Genomic DNA, 24,355 nt, shown 5'->3' with positions numbered 1-24,355 from the left:
ATTTTCTGCCAGTCTGTAACCATTTTGGTTTTATATGCCAATCGAACGGATCATTCCTCGACGCAACACGAATTGATCCATAGCGGCAACTTCATACGAATTAACCAGATTTATTGGGGAACATTGGGGATCACAACACAAGCAAAATTCACGACAATGGTTTCATTAACAATCCTCAACCCATTCTTAACTAGGGAACCACGCTCTACAGGTTTTGAGGGGGTCGCTACCGAAATATGCCTTATACAACACGTGCAGACAAAGCCAAACAGCATGCATGCAAGACAAGACAGAGAACTTGGTGAGGTTTCATGGACGAGAGGACAGTGTCAAAAAGCACGAATGTCACTCGCAACAGGCGGATGTCCACGGATTCGAACTCCAGCTCGAATGCGCCACGTGGTGAAATGGAGCTCGTCCTCCCTTTGCCCCCTTCGCACCGCACGCGGTCTCCGCGCGCTCTGACCCCGCGTAGGGCCGACGATGGGCCTCAGCTGATATCTCTCTCTCACGGTCCAGCATACAAATCCAGGCCTGGCCTGTCCACCAGACAAGGCCCAAATTGAGGTGCCAGGCTCCGGCGTCTCCTCTCCTGCCTTTTCGCCTCGAAGCCCGACTTCCGCTTCGTCCTCTCAGTTCCTCTCTGTCGAATCACCTTTTCTTTCTCGGCCGATGGCAGACTCAACCCTCAGGTTCAGCTTTCTCTCCCGCAGATTCACCACTGCCTTTTCTTTTCTCGCTCGCCTCGGAGCCGGCTGCCGTCCCTCTCACGGGAGAATCCTCGACGTGCAGGCAGCCTCTCAAAAGCCCACTGCAGTTTCTCAAAACTCAACTCCTTCGTTCGCTCGTTTTGAATCACGAGCACGCTTCGAGAGCGACTATTTCCACACACTCAACCCTTTTCCCGAAGCCTTCGTTTCTTCTCTAGTTTGCTCGCTTCGACACACCAGCACTCTTTTTACGAAGCCTCCGTTAGCTCCCTTTCTTCGAGACACGAGCCCGCCTCTCTCTCAGCGACTGCCGACAAACTCCTCCCCATAGCTCCACCTCCTCCCTTTAGTCTCCTCCACACACACACACACACACACACACACACACACACACACACACACACACACACACACACACACACACACACACACACACACACACACACACACACACACACACACACACACACACACACACACACACTTCAGCATTTAACTGCACCTTATCTATATTAATATTTCGGCACGCCCCTTTCTTTGTTCCACCATCAGATTTTTGTTACTGCATGAAATGAAACAAGATTTGGCACAGATACTAACGATATTATTGTCTTCCTTAAGAGGCCCCTCAAAATTTGTTTTGATGCATTTTCAAACTCCAACGGATTCCATTCAAATTCGGTATGATTATGGCTTTTGGTCCAACTTAGGTCATTGACTATAAATTTTTTCCATAACACTTCCGATATTCGAAAAAAATCGATAAATCGATATCCCTTATGGGATTTTCCATTCAAATCCACTCAAGTTTAAGGCCTACGGGGGACGCAAATTTCCACTTTGCCCCGGGCGCTGTTTACCTCCGCTACGCCAAGCTGTTAGGGTTAGGGTTAGGGTTTGGGTTAGTGTTAGGGTTAGCTACCCTAACACTAACCCTAACAGCTAACCCTAACCATAACAGCTAACCCTAACAGCTAACCCTAACCGCTAACCCTAACCCTAACGGCAACCCTAACGGCTAACCCTAACCCTAACCGCTAACCCCTAACCGCTAACCCCTAACAGCTATTCAGGAAATTTGCAAGAAAGCCCGGGCAATACCGGGCTTTATTGCTAGCCTGAGCAACGCCGGGCATTACTACTAGTAATTAATGAAGATCGAATGACAACCCATGCCAGGACATTGGAATTGACATTTACAAACAGACTAAACCACCAGGAACTCCCTTATTCACGTATCCATCCCACATAGTCTTCATTTACCCTACCCTTCTTCCCACCTACACTGAATCCTCTGGTGAGGCAGTTTTGCTGAAACAACTTGCCTTCTCTTCCTTGATGGCAATTCTGACCGAAGGCATGCTGCGTCCCAAGGTATCCAAGGCCATCTCCACTCATGGCTCACAGACTTCCTCTCCTGTCGCAGTCAACATGTGGCCCTAAATGGAGTTCTTTCATCCCCTCTTCCTGTTAAGGCTGAAGTTCCTCAAGAAAGCGTTCGCGGCCCTGTTCTTTTTCTGGTTTTCATCAATGATCTCTCAGACTCTCTGGAAAATCCTCTTTATCTCTTTGCTGATGACTCCACCCTCCGTCATACCATCGGTCATCCCTCAGGCCAGCAAGCTGCAGCTTCTTCGCTCACTGCAGATCTGGGTAAAATCACAAACTGGTCCAACACGTGGAACACGTCTTTCAATCCAGACAAATCTCACACTCTCACTATGTCTCTCTGAAAGGACTGTTTGAACCCCCCCCCCCCCCCCGCATCTACTTTCTCAACAATCCTCTGGAAGAAGTCCTTTCTTTCAAGCTTCTGGGTCTCACTATCTGCCACGATCTTTCCTGGGAAAGCCACATTCCCAACTTGGCCTCCAAAGCCAGTCGCCGACTGGGAATCCTCTGTCGGGCAAAATCCTTCCTTAGCCCACCTGAGCTCCTGACCACAAACAAAGCTTTCGTCCACAGCCTGATGGAGTACTGCTCTCCCCTCTGGGCTAGTGCTCCTGCCTCTCACCTTTCTCAGCTTCACGCTGTGGAAACCAAGGCATTTCGGATCAATCGTATCTCCCAGGATGAGGCAGAGTCTTTGGGCCTCTCACCCTCTCACCGCAGGCAGGCCGGTGGTCTCTCTGTCTTCCACCGTCTCCTCTCCGGTCTCGCCCCCCCCCTGCTCTGTCTGCGATTTGTCCCCACCATATTTCCACAGGGCGCTCAAGGTCCGCCAACAACCCCCTTCTGGTAAAACTACCAAAATCACGAATCACTGCTCATCTTCATTCTTTCATTCCTCTTTCTTCCCGCCTTTGGAATAAACTCCCTCACTCTGTTCAATCCATTTCTCCCCACCAGGCCTTCAAAACAGCTGTTCACCACCACCTATCATCCCCCATCCAAATCCTCAAATCTTTTCTACCCTCGTTAATCCACCCCAAACGCACCTCCTTCAAATTTCCTGCTTTCCTTCCTGAAATTCCCTGTATGTCCATCTTGTATGCCCCAAGTTCCCCACCCCATCCCTCTCCCTTCCACAGATCTCCTAATGTCTCTGTTCCCCACTGTTTTGTCCTTCCCACTCCCACCCCTCTTATCTCATGCCCCCATTGCTGTGCGTCGTGTGATAGCTCTCATAAGAGCCTTGACAAGGTATACAAAAAAAGGTAACCTCAGTGCATTCCAAAAAGCCTGCCAACAAGTGTGTGTCGACTCTCCGGAGAGCAACATCTGTCCAACATCACGAATGAACTTTCAAACTTGTCTTCCTCCTCTAAAACCAGGTGGCACCTTGTTAAGTCTGTCTTTGTAATATGCACGCCTTCCATCCCTTCCCTCTCTTCAAATGGAATCACAATCAACTCTGTTCGTGAGAAGGCTGAATGCCTCAATTCTGTGTTTGCTTCCAAATATTGTGTCCATAAACCCTCACTCTATGTGATCTTGGATCATCAATTCAGATTCAGACCAGGTCACTCTATCTTGGGCATGCTGCTTTTCCTCTCCCAATAAGGGATGGAGGCTCTCGATATCAGACATGAGATCAGGGCCGTCTGTCCTGACATATTGTTGTGGGCCGGGGTTCGGTGGCGATAAACGACCACTAAGTGGAGAAGTGGAGTCGTCTCCCACCGAACACCCGGAATTTAGGTCATGACTCTCGGATAAGTCCGAGAGTTCACGGGTCCCTGAGCGGACCGTGGTCGCCAATATTTCGACGGCGTGGGGTAGAGTTAATTGCCTAATTTCAATATACCTAAATACCCACGTCGTCCAACTACCGGGGAAAACCACACCCTCGACAGACTTTGTCGGAATCGAGTCGCTATCACCGACTCGGATCCGGCGTAACCGAGCGGAAGTTACCAAAGCCGCGCCGGACCAAATGAACAATCCACAGCATGAACAGCCCTACCAATTCGCAACACGCAGCATGCTAGGCCAATGGAAGAAAGCACAGAAAACGAGCTGGTACATTTAACAGGGGTTTATTTTAAAAAGAATAATCGGGGAGGGGAGACACAGAGCAGAGCTATCACGAATAAAAGGCAGGCAATGTACAATGAGTAAAAGCACTAAACAATCCTACTTAAAGACGGGGCCCACGGACACGTACAAACACACAAAAGAAATGGAACCGTGGGTCTTTAGTCGGTAGAGCAGGTACCTCCCCGCCTCGTGCGGTTTCACTGGACCCGCACTTGTGGAGTTCGGAGTCCATGAACGGGAACGGGGATCCCAGCTTGAGCGCTCCAACGCAAACCACCACGGTGGGACTCGAACCCATGACCCGAAGTCCACGGCCCACGTCCCCGGCAGCTCGGCCGCCACCACCACGAGAATCCACCGCAAAGGGCCGCAGACGCTCGAACCACGACCACAGACCAAGCCAATCGCCACAATCACTGCAGAACACACTCGTCCTGACCACCACACCCCTCTTCTTGAGGTGGGAGGGTTTCTTTTCCTCGCCACTCGCCTCCTGGTTGGACGGTCGGTTGTCGGGCGACTCGTGGCAGCCCTTCATTGGTCGGGCCAAACACTCCATCTGGCTAAGGCGGAGCCAGCCCTGAGGTGACGAAACCTCCGCTCACGTCCGTGGTCCCCAACACGTGCGTAATGGCGACCGGGTGGAGTGAGGGTGGTGTCGTTGTTGTTGTTGTTATTGATGATGTAGTTGTAGTTGTTGAGGATATAATAAACCTGACTATAAAATAACTCGTAGCGCACACATGTAATTCCCATTAGACAAAGGGGATGGATTCTAACTACAAACACATACTTATCGAAATAACTGAACTACGGGGCCTCTGGCTGCTTGTATGCACAAGGTTTCCATATCTGTAACAATATATAGAGCTTTTTATACAGTCTGGCATCCCACCTTGTTCTCCAAATTCTCTACCTGTGGCATCCAAGGCAAACTCCACACATGGTTTACTGACTTCCTTCACTCTCATAGCCATTGTATGGATTTCAACTGAATCCTTTCATCTCCTCTCCTTGTCAAGGCTGGAGTGCCACAACGCTGTGTTCTGGGCCCTGTCCCATTCCTGATCTTCATAAATGACCTCTCTCTCACTCTCTGGAAAATCCCCTCTCTTCAGACCTTGACAAAATCACAAGCTGGTCAAACACTTGGAATATGTCTTTCAATCTGAACAAATCTCACTCTCACTGTCTCTCTGAAAGGATCATCTGGCAAACCCTCCCATCTACTTTCTTAACAATCCTCTTGGAGAGGTTTAGTCACTCAAACTCCTGCATCTCACTCAGTGGCAGTGTTAGTCATTTGGAAGCCCAAAGCAAAGCACAATAGTGGCCCAGTTGGAGCCCGTCGTCATCCTAAAATATGCAAATTGGTGTTTCTCCGTCTGTATGTCTGTAGCCGATGTATTCGGTTGTTAGCTATCCAATCTCACCCCCCAATTTTGTAATTGTCTTGTCTAGTTAAACAACAGATGAAGACTTTCCCTCCTGCCTCTTCTCCCCCAACCCCCACCCCCACCCCCTCCCCACACCGATTCATCGCTTGACATTTTTTCATTGGGTTGGGGTGTATATTATGAGCTGTGTTTAACAGCTTTCACACCCAGCCATGGATGCAATTCACAGCCAGTTGCCACGGGGTCCCCATGCAATTACATGGGTTTCACAGAGCCCTAACTACTGCCTGGTCAGGTCAGATTAGATAACATGTAAACATGTAAACCTGAACTAACCAGGCAACATGTAAACCTGTACTAACCTGTTTCATGGTCGGGTTGTCGGTGACTAAACCGTCTCCCCTACCAGGTTTCCTGGTGAGGAGGGTGTATGATATGGATACCCAGGAGGATGAAAAACAAAACCAGTCAAAGGATGGAGGACTCTGAGTGAGTCAACAGCCATCCATATCTAGTGCCCAACTGCATCTGTGGACATCCTCCTGCAGTTGGATTACTTTTTATGAGGAGGTTGGTGGCAGGATTTGCACTCTGGCCACCGTAAAGCCCACTAAAAGCACAAAAAAAAAATCTGAAAACCCACTCCATGGGAGTACCTTCTGTGCAGCTGCCCTCTGCATGGCAGCTCACCATATAACTGGATTGGGGCAAAGCCTTTGGGATCCTCAATCGTTGATGATAAGAGGAAAACCATGGGGTAATCTTCCCGTGTCAGATTGTGGTAGTGTGTATCAGGGTGGTGCTGAGGTGTCGTCCACCAGATGGCGGACTCCTTGGGTTAACCTGAGGTATTCCCTTCGGATGGGTGCCTGGAGTGTCCTATCCCAAAGAGAGGATGATCACCTGTCCATGTTGTCATCTAAGCTCAAGTGTTTGGACATTGGTATTGCAGCACTCTGTATGAAATGAAAAATTGATCACAAACAGACGCACGGATGGAGGGATGGACAGACAGCCGCACAAACGGATGGACATTCCGAAAATACAATGCCTCCGGCACCTTCCATGGCAGAGGCATAAAAGGCATGGGAATGCACCCTGTGATTCCATGTAAGTAACAACACAAATGTCACATATCATGTCGGCCAATAGACCTGACGAGTTTCAGGATTTAAAAGTACATGGTTTGGTGGAGGTAGATCGATGTATTGCATCCTTATGTGCACCATGAGAAAAGGCCGAACTTGCAGTTTAAGGAATTCACCTGCTTTTGGGTCGTTTCAAGAACATTTTGAAGATTCGTCACCGTAACTTCCATCTCAGCTTGTCTGGTGCTCACTCGACCCTCCAGCTCTAACACCTATCAAACAAGGTGGGCCTCACTTCAATATACAAAAGGCATTTACAAACAGCACCCGAAGGAAACAATATGGTAATTTCAAGGCATTCGCTTTCATCGAGTCGATGGAAATGGTCTAGGCTTTGGCCTGCCTGTGCTGAACGCTGTTGCAGTTCCAGTTGCCTTTCGTGCAAGAGCGCCGATAAGTGATCGAGCTCCTTTCCCCGTTCGTTGGCACAATCCCGAGTTACCCTGCAGAGAGAAAACAACAAAAGAAGACACAAAGCTCTCGAGGAGGACAAACACTGACAGGTGTGAATGTGATATTGGTGTCAATCAAGATGGGGATAGGGGGGGAAAATAGCTCTGTTTGGAACATCGTTTATTGAAGAATCGAGGACTAGCCTTCAAAGCCAAGCCAAGGATACAATACAGCAGTTACCTCACTGTGCCGCACCCCACCTGAGCTGGTTGTTCAGAGCCGTGAACTTTTCCTCCACACCGCTCAGTGCTTCTCGTGCTCTTGCCACCACCTCTTCTGCTTCATCTCTCGTTGACAGGGCTTCCTGAGCCTCCTTCCGGGCCTTCACAGCCTCCTCCTCTGCTATGCGCGTTTCCTCGGCACAGATCACCAGATCGGCTCGCAGAGCCTTGGCCTCAACATCTCAGGGCACAAAAAGAAATGCATTTTACAAAATGCCCAGTGGTATGGAATATGTCCAGGAAACTAACAGAAGTGATGCAAGGAATCTCCCTTCATTATACCACTCCAATCCCATGTTCTCATGGTCTTCCTACCAAGAAGCTCCATCTTGTCTGCTCGCTCTTGAAGTTGTTCCATTTCTGTTTGTAGTTGCTGTGCATGGTTCTTTGCGGCATCCTCCCGTTTCCGACTCTGCTCTGCAGCCTCGTGCTGTCGCTCACCCTCATCCTGAGCTGCCTTGAAGTCTGCCTGAAGCTTCCTGTGGAAAGTAGAGTGCAAACACCTCAAGCAGCCTCCAAGAAGGACCTCCCTAATAAATAAAGAGGAGACGGCACAAGTACATCAATATTGATATATTTTCTGAGGCACACAATTGGAATCTCAACTGCAACGTTGGGTTTTCAGGAAATAACGATTGGCTTTCATTCACTGTTATAATGTGCAAATGATGGGAAATATATCGTGGTTGAAAAGGTACCCGTATGTTTTGGTGATCTGCTCAAGATCCTGTGAACGGTATTTTAACTGCATCTGCAGCTCAGCCAGCTCGGCTTGAGTGTGGCTCTTCTCATCAATCCGCAGCCGTCGGTGATGTTCGACATCTTTCTCCAGGTCAGACACCTTAATGCACAGTAAATCAGCAATCGTGGTGGTGCGCCACAAGCGTAATTGATTTTTGAAAATATTGCAAAGTTTGCGCTGTTCATCAGATTCATATACTGTTTATCCTTGGATCAATTTCTTATATAAAAAAGAGCTGGTCATTACTATCTATGGACCAATGCTATCTACCCCACACCCACACCCGCACCACACCCAGGCAACAATAACGCCAAGCCAAACTGACTTTCAAAAGGTAAACACGAAAGCACAAGGTGAAAAGCACAAAAAGGGTGGCACCTGAGCCCTAAGTTTTGCCTGTGTCTCCTCGAGCAGTGAGCTGTGCGCCGAAACAGCGTCGAGCATTTCCTGCAAAGCCTGGGCACTCGCATGCGTCTTCTGCTGCTGGGACAGTGCATCGGACAGCTCTCCACGCAGCCGAGACGTCTGCGCACGGTACGGCAGGTGTAAAGAAATACCGTGACATCTCCACATTGTCAACTCATGCGATGCCACACTGTTGTCAAGCATGAGGTGAAAAAAATGCCTGCAGAAATACTGCTGAGAAGCAATTAATATATTTAAAGTGATGGGATATTCTGAAAAAGCATCAATTATAAACTCATAACAGCAAGTGCATCTCCTTTGCAGAATCCCCTGGACAGAAATATCTTGCTTTCAAACCAAAATTGAAACAGCTGTACAACAAAGAAACCAGAACAATGCAAAATATCCTCTTCAAGTTACACCCTCTAAATGGCCCAACCTCGGCATGCTGCCGTTTCCTCTCCTCGTCCATGTCCTGCCGACCCCTCTCCATTGACGTGGTGCAGGCTTTGAGCTTTTCGCGACATGACGACACAGTTTTCTTCAGTTCACTATTCTGCAAAAGACAATTAAAAAACCTAGCTGGATTCCCATTTGATCTTCTTGTATCCGCTTGCCCTTTCCAAGCTGCACACATCTGTCATTTCACTTGATAATTTCAATGTCGATCTGAAGTTTTGCAGATCTATACTTCAATCAATCATGACCGTCCAAGCCATTTGCACTCGGGAAGTCCACAAACCATTCCTCTACCCCACACTGGTATCTTGAACTGTCAATTTGCTTGTCCATCAAACTAAATAGAGACTGCAGAGACCATGATAGTATGCTTTAATCAGGAGCAACCTTTTGATATTGCTCAACATTATTTCTAGGAGACCCTGTGGATTGAATTTTTTTTTCCTAATACAGCCCTTCAGGAGAAAGTAGGTAAACCCCAAACGAGCCGTCCAGGTGAAAGCACATCACATGATCCAAAACTCACCATGTGTTTCACTTCCTCCAACTCCTTTTTATACTCATCAAGAACCTCAGCGTGCAACCTCTGGATGATCTGGAGCTCCTGGATGGACATCAATACAAAGTGCTGAACCAAGATAATGAAATCACAAAATCTTCAAAATCTAGCCCATCGTTGCCTCTCCTGTAAATAATAATTATAATGGGTTTTGTACACATTATGAAACCTTGTTCCTTCATTTTTATACCCTCAAATTCACTTTGACTGGTGTTCCCTTAAGCATTCAAAATAGTGACCCAAGACTCATGGAAGAGCTTGTACATGGACAGGCATAGTAAGAGACACCACTACCTTTGTGCAGGTGCAAAAGTACATTGGTGTCTCTCATTGTCCTTGTCCAAGTTGAAGGCGCTGTCACACCTTGACGATTTAGCCAGCGTATGCCGACTTCTGAAAAATTTGTCTAAAATGCTGGCACACGTCGAATACGTTGTGGGTAAGTTTTGATAACATTAAGAGCATGCTGAAAAACTGTCATACGTCGTAGTACGCTGGCTTTCATCGTTGTACTTTGCGGTTGTCCTCAAATTTTAGCATGCTTGAAATTTTATGACGTATGCCAGCGTATGACTCACACGTTCCGCTACGCTGCCATAAGTTGTAGGTACGTTATGCGATCGTTGACACACGTCGACACACGTTACTTTTAAGTTACTCATAAGTCGAAACACGTCGAGGTAATGATTAGCGTACCCTATGAGTAACGTGTTGTAGGCATGTTACACGATCGTTGACACACGTTATGCAATCGTTGACACACTTCGAGGCACGTTACTTGTAAGTTACTCAAAAGTCGAAACACGTCGAGGTAATGCAAAGCGTACCCAAAACTTATTTCTAACCTATGAGTAACGTGCTTTGAACCTATGTGTAACGTACCTCCAACGCATATTGACGTATGTAGACATATTTGATTGACGTCTTCCGGACGACCACAGAACGCGTTTCTAATTTACAGCTACCGTATAATGGTGTATTGGCAGCGTTTTAAAAAAAACAACAACTTCAGATATTACGTCACGTCCGATTGCCTCTTCAGTTTGCTCATGTCTTATTATTAGTTCCTCCTCTGTGAATATTTTCTGTTTGAGGATATTGTCACGTCGACGTCGAAACTTAAAAGCAAATGTCCGAATACATTTTAAAATCTGTGATAGACTAAAAAAAAATAATTTAAAAAACAACAACAACAACTTCAGATATTTCGTCACGTGCCTTCACGGAGCCAAGGAGAAAAAAAGAAAATGTGCCTTGAAGGAGAAAATAATTTTCGGGTATGCTAAACATTACCTCGACGTGTTTCGACTTATGAGTAACTTACAAGGAACTTGTGTCGACGTGTGTCAACGATCGCATATCGTGCCTGCAACTTATTCCCAGGGTAGCGGAACGTGTGAGCCATACGGCGAGTACGTCGTAAAATTTTCAGCATGCTTGAAATTTCACGACGTACTAAATGTACCACGAAATATGACAGCATACTTCATCGTTTTTCAGCATGCTCTTAACGTATACACAACTTACCCATACCGTATTCGATGTGTGCCAGCGTTTTAGACACATTTTTCATAGGTCGGCATACGCTGGCTAAATCGTCAAGGTGTGACTGCATGGTTGACACTTCCAATTCTCAGACGGTTATGATTTAAATCGGCGTGCGGCAGGTTTTTAACAGGTTACGCCTCGAGTTCGTCGGCGATACGTGCAGCGCGCTATGCCTAAGTTAAACTATCGTTGGGCAAAGGTTGTGAACGCCGACAACAGGCTAAGCATTCGTTGGTATAAGTTATCTATAAGAGTAGGGTGAATATACTGATTCTGGCTCACTTTTCCCCATGTAAATGAATGGGGGATTTTCAGCGATTCATATTTTTTTCCCTAAAAATAAACCCCCTTTTTATCCCAAGGTATATTTATTTGTCTCCCCTTTTAACGTGGGGATACTTTTTTTCAAATAACCCATGCAATAAGATAAAGATTTGCTCAAGTACTAAAGTGGTAATGTGATTTGTTAAAGGTGATTCTAAAGAAATATCTGAAACGTCTAAGCCTCGGGACACTCTTTATCAAATAACCGATGCATATTGTTTAGCTCACTCATTGAACCTATAAAGATTTGTTCATTCTCAAATTCCTTCAATAGTTTAATTTTCTTTGCACAATAATCCCCATCTAAAATATTGAAAAACAAAACATTTGAATCTTTATATTTTTTAAGATACCCCTTTTGTGCCATTACGAAATGATAAACTTCTCTTAATGCTCTTGTTTGACCACCTCCTGAGCCACAGGTTATTTTTTGTTAAGCCATGCCCACTTTCAAATGGAATTTTTAAAAGCCCTGCCCACTTTTCTTTAAGCCACGCCCACTTTTCACGAGGTATTCGATAAGCCACGCCCACTTTCCCCTAAGCCCCGCCCACTTTATCGCGGAATTTTTATAAGCCACGCCCACTTTTGCTAAGCTCCGCCCACTTTCCATGAGGTTTTTTATAAGCCACGCCCACTTTTCCTAAGCCCCGCCTGCTTTTGCTAAGCCCCACCTACTCTTACATCATTTCCAGTTCATCTCTGACTCACAAAGAAATCACAAGAAAATTCCAGCATGTTATGGTTTTGAAAAATTTCCCAACGAAGGCTTGCCTGGGCTTGCCCAGGGAATTTATAAAGGAAACCACACCCACCAGTCTTTCCCTATAAAAGCCTCAAGCCCAGGCTCCATTTTAAACATTTTTTTTGCTGGTGATGGTGTGCTGTGTGCTTGCCTGGAACTCTCTGACTTGTATGGAACTAAACCTTCAAGTTGATGAACTGGATTCAAACCTCTTATCCATTGAGGTAAGATTTTATTTTCCTATTTTTAGTTCCTTTTAAACATCGACTCGTTTCATAATTAAATAACTTAATTAATACATTATTATTTTCTCTCACAGGAAATTGTATCTGAAATGCAATATGAAAATACCGATTTTGCCACAACTTGGGGCGAAATTGTTGGCTTGGTTGAAGACCTTGTGAGCGACCAAGACCCACAGAACGAGCAAGACCTTGAGTGGGATGACTTTGGGGTTCCTTGGAACTCTCCGACTTGTATGGAACTAAACCTTCAAGTTGATGAACTGGATTCAAACCTCTTATCTGTTGAGGTAAGATTTTTATTTTCCTATTTTCAAACTTTGATTGAAGCATACTCATTTAATAATTAAATCACTTGATTAATACATTCTTATTTTCTCTCACAGGAAATTGTATCTGAAATACGAAATGAAAATACTGCTTTTGCTACAACTTGGGGTGAAATTGTTGACTTGTTTGAAGACCTTGTGAGCGACCAAGACCCACAGAACGAGTTCGTCCTTGATGACCCAACCAAAGAGTTATACCTTGGAGACCAGCAAAATCCTGAAAAAGTTTTACAGCAATAGTACTCATTGCGAGTTATCAAGACAATACCCACTGAACAAGTTATACCTTGATGAGCCAGAATACAAGTTTTACCTTGGAGACTCACAAATTTTGAAAAAAATCAGTAAATGAGTTCTGCCTTGATGGTTTAAATAACTACCTTAGAGACTCAGGAAAAGGGTTCTGCCAAGATGGTTCTAAATATGGGACCTACCTTGGAGACTCACAAATTTTGAAAAAAAATCAGTAAATGAGTTCTGCCTTGATGGTTTAAATAACTACCTTGGAGACTCAGGAAAAGGGTTCTGCCAAGATGGTTCTAAATATGGGGCCAACCTTGGAGACTCACAAATTTTGAAAAAAAAACAGGAAATGAGTTATCCTTAAGAGACTTTGTAAGTTGGTTTTATTTTGAATACTTGAAATGTGGGTTCTGGCTTGATAACTCACAATGTGATACATATTTTGGAAACTCAACGGGAATGTGGTTATACCTTGAAGACTTGGAAAGTTGGGTTTATGTTGGAGAATTGAAACTTTTTTGGAGACTTTTATTTATTATTATTATTTTATTTATTTATATTTTGGAGACTTTTGGAGTTGCTATCACTCTTTAGGATCTAAACCTATCGATGTAGTTCTTTGTTGGATGGTGCTTGATGGGAGCAAGATCAAGAAAGTTCTGGGAAGAAAGTGCAGGCTTACTCCCCCTTTCTACGTCATCAAACTTGAAAGCCTTAAAAGACAATTGGAAGAAGAGAAAAAAAACATAAAAAAAATATACATTGTTCGTTCTGGGAAGAAAGTGCAGGCTTACTCCCCCTTTCTACGTCATCAAACCTGAAAGCCTTAAAAGACAGAATTGGAAGAAGAGAAAAAAACATAAAAAAATATACATTGTTCGTTCTGGGAAGAAAGTGCAGGCTTACTCCCCCTTTCTACGTCATCAAACCCGAAAGCCTTAAAAGACAGAATTGGAAGAAGAGAAAAAAAAAAAACGTAAAAAATATATATATATAGGTGGAAATCTCATTTTGAAAAAGACATTGTGTTGGGCGAGGATTGAGTTGGGGTTGAGATTTTGAATGTGAGGGTTGGGAGACACACACACACACACACACACACACACACACACACACACACACACACACACACACACACACACACACACACACACACACACACACACACACACACACACACACACACACACACACACACACACACATCAACAAACAAAGTTAAGCCTTGACTATTCAGTTGAGGATTCTGTGTTTGGGGTTCACAGATCTAAGAACGTCCCCCTTGACACGCATTATATACTGTTATACACCTCGGACTTGGCCCTCGAGTATCCACAACGGTGTATAGTAGAAGGGAGTGAAGGGACAACCCATTGCTCCCATGGGTATTATCTGCTTCGTTTTGTCTTTTGTAATTCCTGTGAATAAAATGAACCTAAAATCTCTTCCCCTTCCAAATCATATATCGTATAAGTCCAAGGAAACGTATCTATTACATCAACAATTTTAAAGAGTTCGTTCGTCCATCGTTTAGTATAACCCTTTTCAAAATGAGATTTCCACCTATATATTCTTACGATATCACCAACTTTGAACTTAGGTTTTCTGACATTAATCTCTTTTTCATATTTTAATTTTGGAAATGTTTCTGATGGTTTCATATTTGTTGACGTGTGAATCGTGTCATTATACTTATCCACAATATCCTGAATAAAAGATGACCATTTTAGTGAACCGAGTTGTGTGAATTTTTTATATAGTCTCTCTTTTAAGGTACGATTAAAACGTTCAACAACAACTGCCTTCCCTTCATTAAAGGTACTGTATAATGTAATACTGTTATTTTTTAGAAAATTCATAAATGTCTTGTTATAAAACTCTCTACCCTCATCAGTCCACAATTTTTTAGGTATCTGTTGAAAATCACAATTAAATATCTGTTGAAAGGTGAACATAAGAGTATTTCCTGTTTTGTTTTTTAAAGGGACAACCCATGCGTATCTACTCCTCAAATCAATAACGGTTAAAGCATACTTGTACCCCTTATCATTATTGAGTTCAATCAAATCAGCGGACCAGATATAATCAACTTCCTTGGAATAAACTTTCCTTCTACGAAACTTTGTGAATATTGGTTTATGTAATTCATCAGCTAATTGCTCTTCAGTCTTAATGACATCATTAGAGCCAATAAGTTTTTTGAATTTCCAAGTCCAAGTTTCAATTTAGCACTGATCATCTTCTTCACAATGAACCGATCAACTTTTTCTCTCAAGGTCGGATTTTGTATCAGAGACAAATTATACAACATTTCTCTATCGGCTTCATGCTTTTCTTCCAACGTTGTGGTATTCCCATAATCAATATCGTGTCTCATGCACACTTCATAAACTCTATTGATGGGTTTACTCCATGATTTAGGATTGTCTGCCTCATCTAATCTTTTATCCAAGTTTGTGCCTGGACCACAGAAAGAATACCCTGGTAGATGTAATTCCCCTGGTATTCCAGTAGTTGTAAATTTACTTCCTGATAAAAAAAAAACTTTTGTATATCTCCTCCTAGTTTGTGTTTGGAGATAAATTGATTTTTTTTTGAACCACACACCGAACATATACCTTTTTGTATAACCCTGTTATTTTTACTTTTAATATATGAAATATTTTTAGTATTAGTTTTCTTTTTACATTTGAGACAATAACTCATTTATTTATGTGAAAAATTCCTGCAGAGTGCAAAAACCTTTTTAGTTTCCAACATGCACATTTGAATCTTAATTTTTAAAACATAAATAATCCTTAGAAATGCCTTCACTCTCTCCTCCATTTATTTAAGAAAAAAAAATGAAAAACTTGAATTGAAATGAATATCTTGTCGATGACAATAGTCTTGTAGAAAATATTTCAAATAGACTTGTCAATTCTTTGTTTTCCTCCTCGGTGGGTTCAGTTATTTTCTGTAATACCCCCAATCTTTTTTTAATTTCATCGGTTTTCATATTTTCATCTTTATTTTGTCTCGCTCTTTCCTCCCTCTCCTTCTCTCTCTCCTCCCTCTCCTTCTCTCTCTTCTCTTTTTCCTCCTTCTCTTTCTTCTCTTTTTCCTCCTTCTCTTTCTTCTCCCTCTCCTCTTTCTCTCTCTCCTCCCTCTCATCCTTCTCTCTCTTCTCCTTTTCCTCCTCTTCCCTCTCTTCTTCAACTCCTTCCTCATCCCATATTATCCTTGAATCGCTTACACCCCATAGAATATCATACATATATTCATCAGGATTTCTTGTTATTCCTGTATCCAAAATAAATTTTTTTTACAACAGGAAACCAATAAAATTTCTTTTGAATTTCTAAAAGAGCCTTACCTTTTCTTAACTTTATAATTTTTTCATTATTTTACATTCCAATTAAATCTAAAGTTGTCGGTTTATCAGCATCAGCATAATGCCAATCTTTTATTGAAAATACCTCATTCTTATGTTGTAGAACATATTTATTAAAATACCGAATACCCTTTTCTTGAAGGTATGCTTGGACACAGAAATGATAATTTTCTTGAAGCCTTCTTGCTGTCATTTATGTATTAGAAATATATGTGAGAATAATATTATGGCACGAAACACCTCCCCATCTTCCCATAGTTAAATCATTTTGTATTTCCTTACTTATTATATATAATCCTGTTTTTTCTGTTTTCATGATACAAACAAGGGCAAAACCATTATTATATTTACCCTTATTAAATTCTTTTATTTGTTGTTTACTAATCGTGGCCCCACAAAACTCATTCTCGATACCAAGTGGATAATATTCTTCCTTACGAGACTGATTTAATTGTTCCAGGTCTTCGAGGTCAATTTTAAATGACCAATTATACCCTAAATCATTCATATCATACCCCCATTGTTCTATTCTCATACAAACGATACGCCCTTCTTTATAAAAAATTTATTTTAATTCGAACTGTGAATTCTGTATGACCTGGAGATAATATCAACACTTCTGTATCTTTGAAATACATGGCCGTTTTATTTAAAGATATATATTGTGATAAATCGCTTAATCTCACCAAGTCATTCGCGTCAGTCGGGCTTGGATAATTTTTTAATTTATAAGCATTTTTCATGTTAATATTTTTGGTTATATTATATTTATGTCGTTCAGCCTGTGCCTTTGTGTAATAATTTGATAAATCAATATCCAGTTCTTGGGATACACCAAAGATAGAACCATCTTTACCAACATAAGTCATTTATATTAGATTAAAAATAATATCATAAAATTTTTTATTTTTGTTGAGTTGAAATAACACATATAGACATAATTGACCACAACACTTGGAATTTAATTCTTGGACTTGAAATGTTTGACAAACACCGTTCTGTAAGAATTTTATGACTTCAACAGGTGGTGGAAGACCAAAACTATCAAAATAATATTTGTCTTGACTATTAAAAATACAAACCCAATGAGAACCGTGCCCATTATTATCTTCTAAGTTCATAATAATATTCTTTGTATGTTTCGGCACATTTGTTAATTCATCTCTCATACAAATAACCACATTATGAATTTTTAATTTCTTACAATATTTGACAAGTTGTAAATTTGATGTTGTATTCTTTCCAAATTCTTTAAACCACTCATCAATGCTCATTTATTTATTAGAAAGATATAATCCATTACCTCTTTTCGTTAATTTTACACCTGCTTGTGCTATAGAAGAAAGCATATCTCCAACTAACAATCTCGCTTTATCAGGCAGACCTTCAAGTTTTTCAGCAAAATCTACAATTACACCACTTCCACTAATTTGTTTCTCCAACTCTTTGTTTTGTCTTTCCAATTCTTTTTGAGCCTGGAGTTGAGCCTTCCTTTCGTTGGCAGTTTTCACCGCTGTTGAAATACCACCCGTCAATGCTCCAACCGCACTTAAACCAGCAAATAAAGGAATTAGAAATGGGAGAAATCCTCCACTCGTCTCTCTTATTGAATATTTTTTCAACATTGGTTTTGTCATTTTAATTTTAAGTGAGCCAGTGTCATTCAAGATTTTAACCTGTTCTCTTGTGAGCAAAACATCAATTCTTACTGCTCCTTTTCTCTGAATTGTATTAACGTTAATCGTACTAGGCTTTTGATTTTGAACACAAGATGATAGTTTATGAAGATTGATTTGATTCACATATACCCCAGTTGGTACTTTGCCACTCATTTATTTAACAAAAAATTATGTGAGACTAATCATCACACCATTATCTGTATTAATCTGTAATTCTGTTTCTTCCAAAAGCAAACAATATGTATCAACTTCTTCACTCTCTCCTCTTTCAATGTATAGGGAAGTATCCACTCGATTAGACTTTATAGTTTCCTTTTGAGCGCTCAGGTCAAACGCATAGATTGTATACAAACTTTTAAATGCTGTCATATCCAAAATAGGTTCTTTATTTCCATTACTTTCACACACCTTTTGGTAAGACTTGTATGCTTCAGCAAAATCATTTTTTCCCAATTAATTTCCAATCTATCTCGTGGATAAAATGTTCCATCTAGAGAAACGCGAAGTTGTTTCACCTTTGCATTATCACTCAATGCATTATTCTTCTCAGTCGCAGTATCACCATCTGGCTTTTTAAAAATGATCCACAGATATCGTGGCTTTCCTTCCAGAACACCCAAATTCCACGTGTAAGTAGTTTGGTTGAGTTTAACGTGTTGACATCTTCTTTTGAGGTATGATACACTGAGTGGTTTCTTTGAGTTAAGTCTTCTATTCAACATCTCTTCTGTTTTAACATTAGGAGTATATTCACTGATATACCAACTCATTTTGTCAATTACAAATTTATTCTGTCACCAAAAGCACTACCAACACCAAAAAGCAATCTATTTTCATTTTCATTCCTTTGTAGTTGAAATCTAATTTTAAGACCATACAGAACTTTATCATGATCACAAAATCCAAATATACCTTTAAGAGGAACTGCCACAGTAAAACTATTTACTGCTTTTGTATCATCATTATACGCTCCTTTCCTTTGAGTATATCCAGGGTCTGTGTTTGTTCCCGTTGACATATCAGGAATAAAACCTTCGAGAGACCCCTTTCCCATTCTATCACTGAATGTATAGAGTGTAAATTTCATGATTTCAGATACAGCAGAGACATAATCAACCGCTTCAACTTCTTGTGTTCCAATCTACAAACGCACACTATCAAACATTTTCCAGAATAAATTTTCCAGAAGTGTAGCGTTTGTGTTATTCCCAGCTTCAGTAAATTTAAATTTACACAACAAGAAACTTTCGGAGAGATTCAAATAGGTTTGTTGATTATTTATTTCAAAACTTTTTGTACCATTCGTATTCCAGTCTGTTCCAGTTATTGCATTTACCTTGAAGTAATCTTCTTTTTTAGTGGAGTTTGAGATAATAATAGTATCATCCAAATCATAGATACTATCAATTGCTTCCATACTTGTATTTATTTAGGAAAAAAAGATGTTAAAACTTTTGAAACCCTGATCCAAGTATTCAAATTATTTTCTGTCGTTCTTGGGGGGACAACTGAGTTTTGCCTTTCTTAATTTATTTTATTGCTTGTAATTTATGAGATTCCTTCTGGGCATCTTTTATGCTCTTTACAGCACCTGCTACATTTCCCACAGCAGAAGCAGTTGAACCAATTAGATCTTTATGTTTAAGAATAGTTGAACCAATACCCATGAGAGTATCAATTATCCCATCTCCTCTAAATTGATGTCCAACACCCCTTTGTCTCTGAGGTTTATAGTATCCTCTACCAAGATACATACCTTCACCCTTGTAGTATGGGGAAAGGAACATCCCATTCCCTGTAATTATTTTATATTTTCCCAACTCGTGTTTTCTCACAATAACCATCGTATTTATTTATTGGAAAACTTCACGTGGGTGAATTCTGATGGATATAACTTCTCCATTAAAAGAAATCATACGATTATCTTGGTCGGTTATCCTAAAATTTACTCTGTGCATGATTTTTCCTGACACAGGGAGATAAACCAAATTTTTGGGTTCCATATTGAATTTATAACCAATTGGGGTTGAGTATGCGCTGAATGAAAATATTGTATTTGTTTTTTTTCTATCATTATAAGCACCATCAATCAAATCACAGTGAATTAACACCGAATTTATTCCTGAGGATATTTGAATGACATTATCACTGTAAAACGTCCCATTAGTTTCAATCTTTTTTGAGAAGAAACCCAATAACTCTCTAAATGAATCATCAATTGTGAACTCAACCTTGTAGTTATTTTTAACTTTAATCGTTGATTTTGAAGTATGTTTTTGAATGTCCATAACAATATTTTTGGTTCATCACCCTGTTCTTTCATAAGACGAGCAATTTCGGAAGATATTTGAGAAATCTCATATGCTCCGGGTGAGACTGTTATCGTTTTGTATCCACTTCCGGGATTATAACTAAACTTGTCATTTTTATCAGTTATATTAAATAAGGTATTATAAGTTTCCATGGACAATAAAGATGCCTCATATTCTGTTGTTGGGTCAAGTTGTAGTGGGTATGGGAATGAAGATGTGTGGTCGCTTGTTGTGAAATTAAAACTCAGGATTGTGCTTCTCATCTTATTTAATACGAGATAAAATGTCTTTATATTGAGATTTATTAATTATTTTCATGTTCATCAACTGGTCTAAAATGGCTGATGCTTCATGAAAACAATTGTTATTTCCAGCATTCTTACTACCTAACAACAATAACAATCTATTAACTAATTGCGATGGGTCATTTGGAAGAAAACTAATACCTGAACCAAGGATACTTAAAGCCTGAATAATGTGTTTCTCCTTCTCATTTTTCCTACTTTTACTAGAAATACTAACCCTATAATTTAGAGTGTTCAGCAGATCAATATATACTCCATCATCATTATTTTTCATATCCAATGGTTTATCAATATACTTTGATTCATCCCTCACAGTTGAACCTTGTCTTCCATCTTTTGTGAGAAGAAACATTAATCTCGGAGTTAGTTTGACAGGGGGTTGAGCAGAACTCAAGAACCTTAATTCATCATTAAATATCAATACCTTTTCTTGAACAAGTGGAATATTGCTGGTTGTTCTGTTGGAATGAGTCCTGCTTTGGTTTTTGAATCCACTGAATATTCATTGTTTTGAAGAGCATTCACAATATAATCAGGGGGTCGATTAATCTCTTTCAGTTGTTGAAATAAACCTTCATCTTCATATTCTAATTCTCCTAAATGCTCTAATTCTTCCTCCGTCATTTGATCAAAATCTTTTAACATTTGAAGGTTTTTAGGAGTATATTCTACTGTGGGAACTGTGGAAACATCTTTCATTTTTTCTTGGGAAGTTTTTAAAAGTGGTTTAAAAAATTTCTCTTGTTTTCTTTCAAATGCTTCTTCACCCGTTAGTTTCTGTCTGCGTTTCTTCTTTATGTCTTCCTGTTGTTTTACAACTTTTGAAACCAACTCTTGATGTTCCTTAAATCTTCTTGCTCTTTCTTTTGCATCCATTTATTTATTGTAAAATATCATTTAATGAATTGTAAAGATCAACAGGGAAATTTTCCTTTTCTTCATCATTCAAGTAGATGTGTTCAAATAAATCCTTTTCTTTAAATATTTCATCAAATTCTTTATTAACATTAATGCGAGTTGTAATTTCTTCTTCACTAATACTTGCATCTCTGCTTTTCATACGTTTGCATTGAGTTTCTTCATCAACATCAAAACCGAATGATAAACATCTGAGCGGAGTGAAGATTTTAATAATTTGTCTCGTTCCTTCTGGATTAGTTTCTAATATCCCAAGACCACCAGATTTTAGTTTCCTTAACTCACTCTTACAATGTGAATATTTTGTTGTACCAAGAGAAACCTCCTCAAATATTTGACCTTCATTCCTCAATCGCATATGTTCCTCCACTGAAATATAGTGATAATGTTCACCTTTTACTTCTCCAGGTCTTATTGCTCTAGTTGTTGTTGATACAATGCGTATCACGGGGTGTTTTTTTAGTAAATTTACAACATTCTCATTTGTACGACACAAGAACCTTGATTTATGAAAGTTTTTTCCAGAAGCAGATTTACCCACAAGATTTACAATAATAGTTGTCATTTATATCTGTAATTGTTTATAAAACAAAACTTATATCCCTTATCTCATCTTGTTTCACAACAATATATTTATATTTTTCAGTCGTGTGCTTCATGTAATCCCCAAATTTCTTTTTACGACACAATGTAAAACAATTATCTCTCCAAAAATTATTGATATCTATTGAATTTAACTTGAATAAAATAAAAGTATTAGCATTGTTTCTGATGGAACGACGAGGAAGTTGAAAGTACGATTGACTAAGATAAATACAATTACAAGAAGAATGTCTCCCTCTTGTGTCGTAGCTTTCCATTACCGTTTGGTTTCTCTCATTAACACAATCATCAAAGATAACGAGGTTCTTTTTTGATTTATCCAAATCTTGGGGAGACGGTATATCATCCGTATTATCACTAAGAATACAAGTTATCGGATTTGATTTCTTTTTACATCTTTGTGTATCACAAAATAGTTGAATTATATCTTCAATGTTATAATCATTTAGGTTTTTTTGACGTTTAAATAAACCGATATCTTCTTTTTGAAGACCAGCATTAAAACCTTGTGAGAGTAGTTGATACTCTGGTTGAAAACTCGACTTTGTGAAAATTATTAAATTATCATAATCTAAAAAGTTGGGAGTGAGGAGCATCTTTAAAAGTAAGCAGGTTTTTCCACATCCACTTGAACCAACTATGAGACATCTTAATGAATTTGGGAGATTTTTATGGTTGTTAAATTTTATCTTATTTTCCCAAATGGGTAAAAAATCATTCATTTATATATTTGGAAAACAGGTTATTTAATTTATTATTGGCTTTTTTAGAAACTATATTTTATCCTAAGTTCAGGTTTAATTTCAAGATAATCCATTATTTTATTTATGCAATATCTTGTGTTGATATTTCCCTGAAAATCACATCCATGAATAATATATAACAACAATCCTTTGAACATTTCTCTAATACATTCAGTTTCTTCCCTTGTAAGGAAAGGTGTGTTATCACCCTCATACTTTACATTCATTTCTCTAATCAATCTTGTAAAATAATTCATTTTTGGTGTAAATCTAAAAGAATTATTTTCCTTTTAATATTTTTTATTATCATTAATTAGAAGATAATCACAGAATATACATTGTTTATAGGCTTTTGACTCTGTGTTTAATCCCCGCCTTTCACACGCAGGACAATTCTCAAATTTGTCATATGGAGAATCAGGAAAGTCTAGCATATTTATAAAGTAAAACTTTACTTAAACTGAAATTCATCTATACTTTCAGTTGTATATTGACTCATATTTAATAATATTACCATCGATATCAATGTACTTTTTTTCATTACCAGATTCAACGACAACATTTTTTATATTAAAGGTAATTTTAAAATGATCGTTAACTACTATTGAACGAAATGTCATTTCACCTGATATATTAACATCCTTTATTTCATCAGGATTTACATCTTTAGGGTTGTTGAAAAAAATACAAATTTCTCCTTGCATATTACAGATGGTCTTATCTTTTCTTTCTAAAGCTTCATCCATAAGGTTTTTGTTTTTTGATACTTTTTCTTGTTTCATTGCTTTTTCTAGTTTTGAATATATTACCAGAAGGAGAGGAGAAACTTTTGTTAGAGATACTTTAATTGATGTTCTACCAGGTATACTAAAAGCCTTTCCACTGAAGGAAATTGAAGAACTCATAATATTTACCATAATTGTTTTTATCCAATAGTTGTTATATTTATCTTTGTTCAATTTTACATCCTTGACATATTTCTCAGTATCTTTAACAAATGAAGAGATTGATTGAAACTTGTCTTTTGTGTCTTGAAACATTGTATTTATTAAGTGAAAAACTTGGAGGATAAAATGGTTTTAAGCACAGATTCACCTGTAAAATAAACGAAATTTTCATCAAGAAAATTTTAGTTTAAGCAAAGATTTATTATATAAATATGGTGAATACAACATACTGCGATGTTTGTAATCACAAATATAAACATTATAGAAAACACCTCCGAACCAACAAACACACATTTAATCTATTTCATAAAATATCTCCTCTTGAGTTGGAAAGAAAACATTGTGATATTTGTTCAAAGGATGTTTTGAAGAGAAGTTATAATAGACATCTTCAATCACAAAAACACAAGAAAAATGAGTTTAAAGTAAAGGGAGACTATTATATTGAAAACACTGATGGGGCATTTAAA

The 24,355-nt window shown here is 39.7% G+C and overlaps 1 protein-coding gene across 18 annotated transcripts in view; it reads right to left on the bottom strand.

Annotated features, from left to right (window-relative positions):
• LOC147028222 (uncharacterized) overlaps window positions 1-24,355 on the bottom strand; it is a 128,195-nt gene that overhangs the window by 31,797 nt on the left and 72,043 nt on the right. For all 18 annotated transcript variants that reach the window (XM_085878427.1, XM_085878418.1, XM_085878419.1 and 15 more), the window contains 8 exons: window positions 9,542-9,619; window positions 8,996-9,112; window positions 8,530-8,676; window positions 8,108-8,250; window positions 7,725-7,888; window positions 7,389-7,590; window positions 7,079-7,178; window positions 6,852-6,947 (listed from right to left, as the gene is read on the bottom strand). In XM_085878427.1, the coding sequence (XP_085734553.1) occupies window positions 6,852-6,947; window positions 7,079-7,178; window positions 7,389-7,590; window positions 7,725-7,888; window positions 8,108-8,250; window positions 8,530-8,676; window positions 8,996-9,112; window positions 9,542-9,619 (1,047 nt within the window). The remainder of the gene's footprint in view (window positions 1-6,851; window positions 6,948-7,078; window positions 7,179-7,388; window positions 7,591-7,724; window positions 7,889-8,107; window positions 8,251-8,529; window positions 8,677-8,995; window positions 9,113-9,541; window positions 9,620-24,355) is intronic.

Source organism: Eptatretus burgeri, chromosome 4 (genome assembly GCF_056783735.1).
Source record: "Eptatretus burgeri isolate ZD-2024b chromosome 4, Ebu_testis_v1, whole genome shotgun sequence".
NCBI lineage: Eukaryota > Metazoa > Chordata > Myxini > Myxiniformes > Myxinidae > Eptatretus > Eptatretus burgeri.
This window is presented reverse-complemented; position numbering and strand designations above follow the sequence as displayed.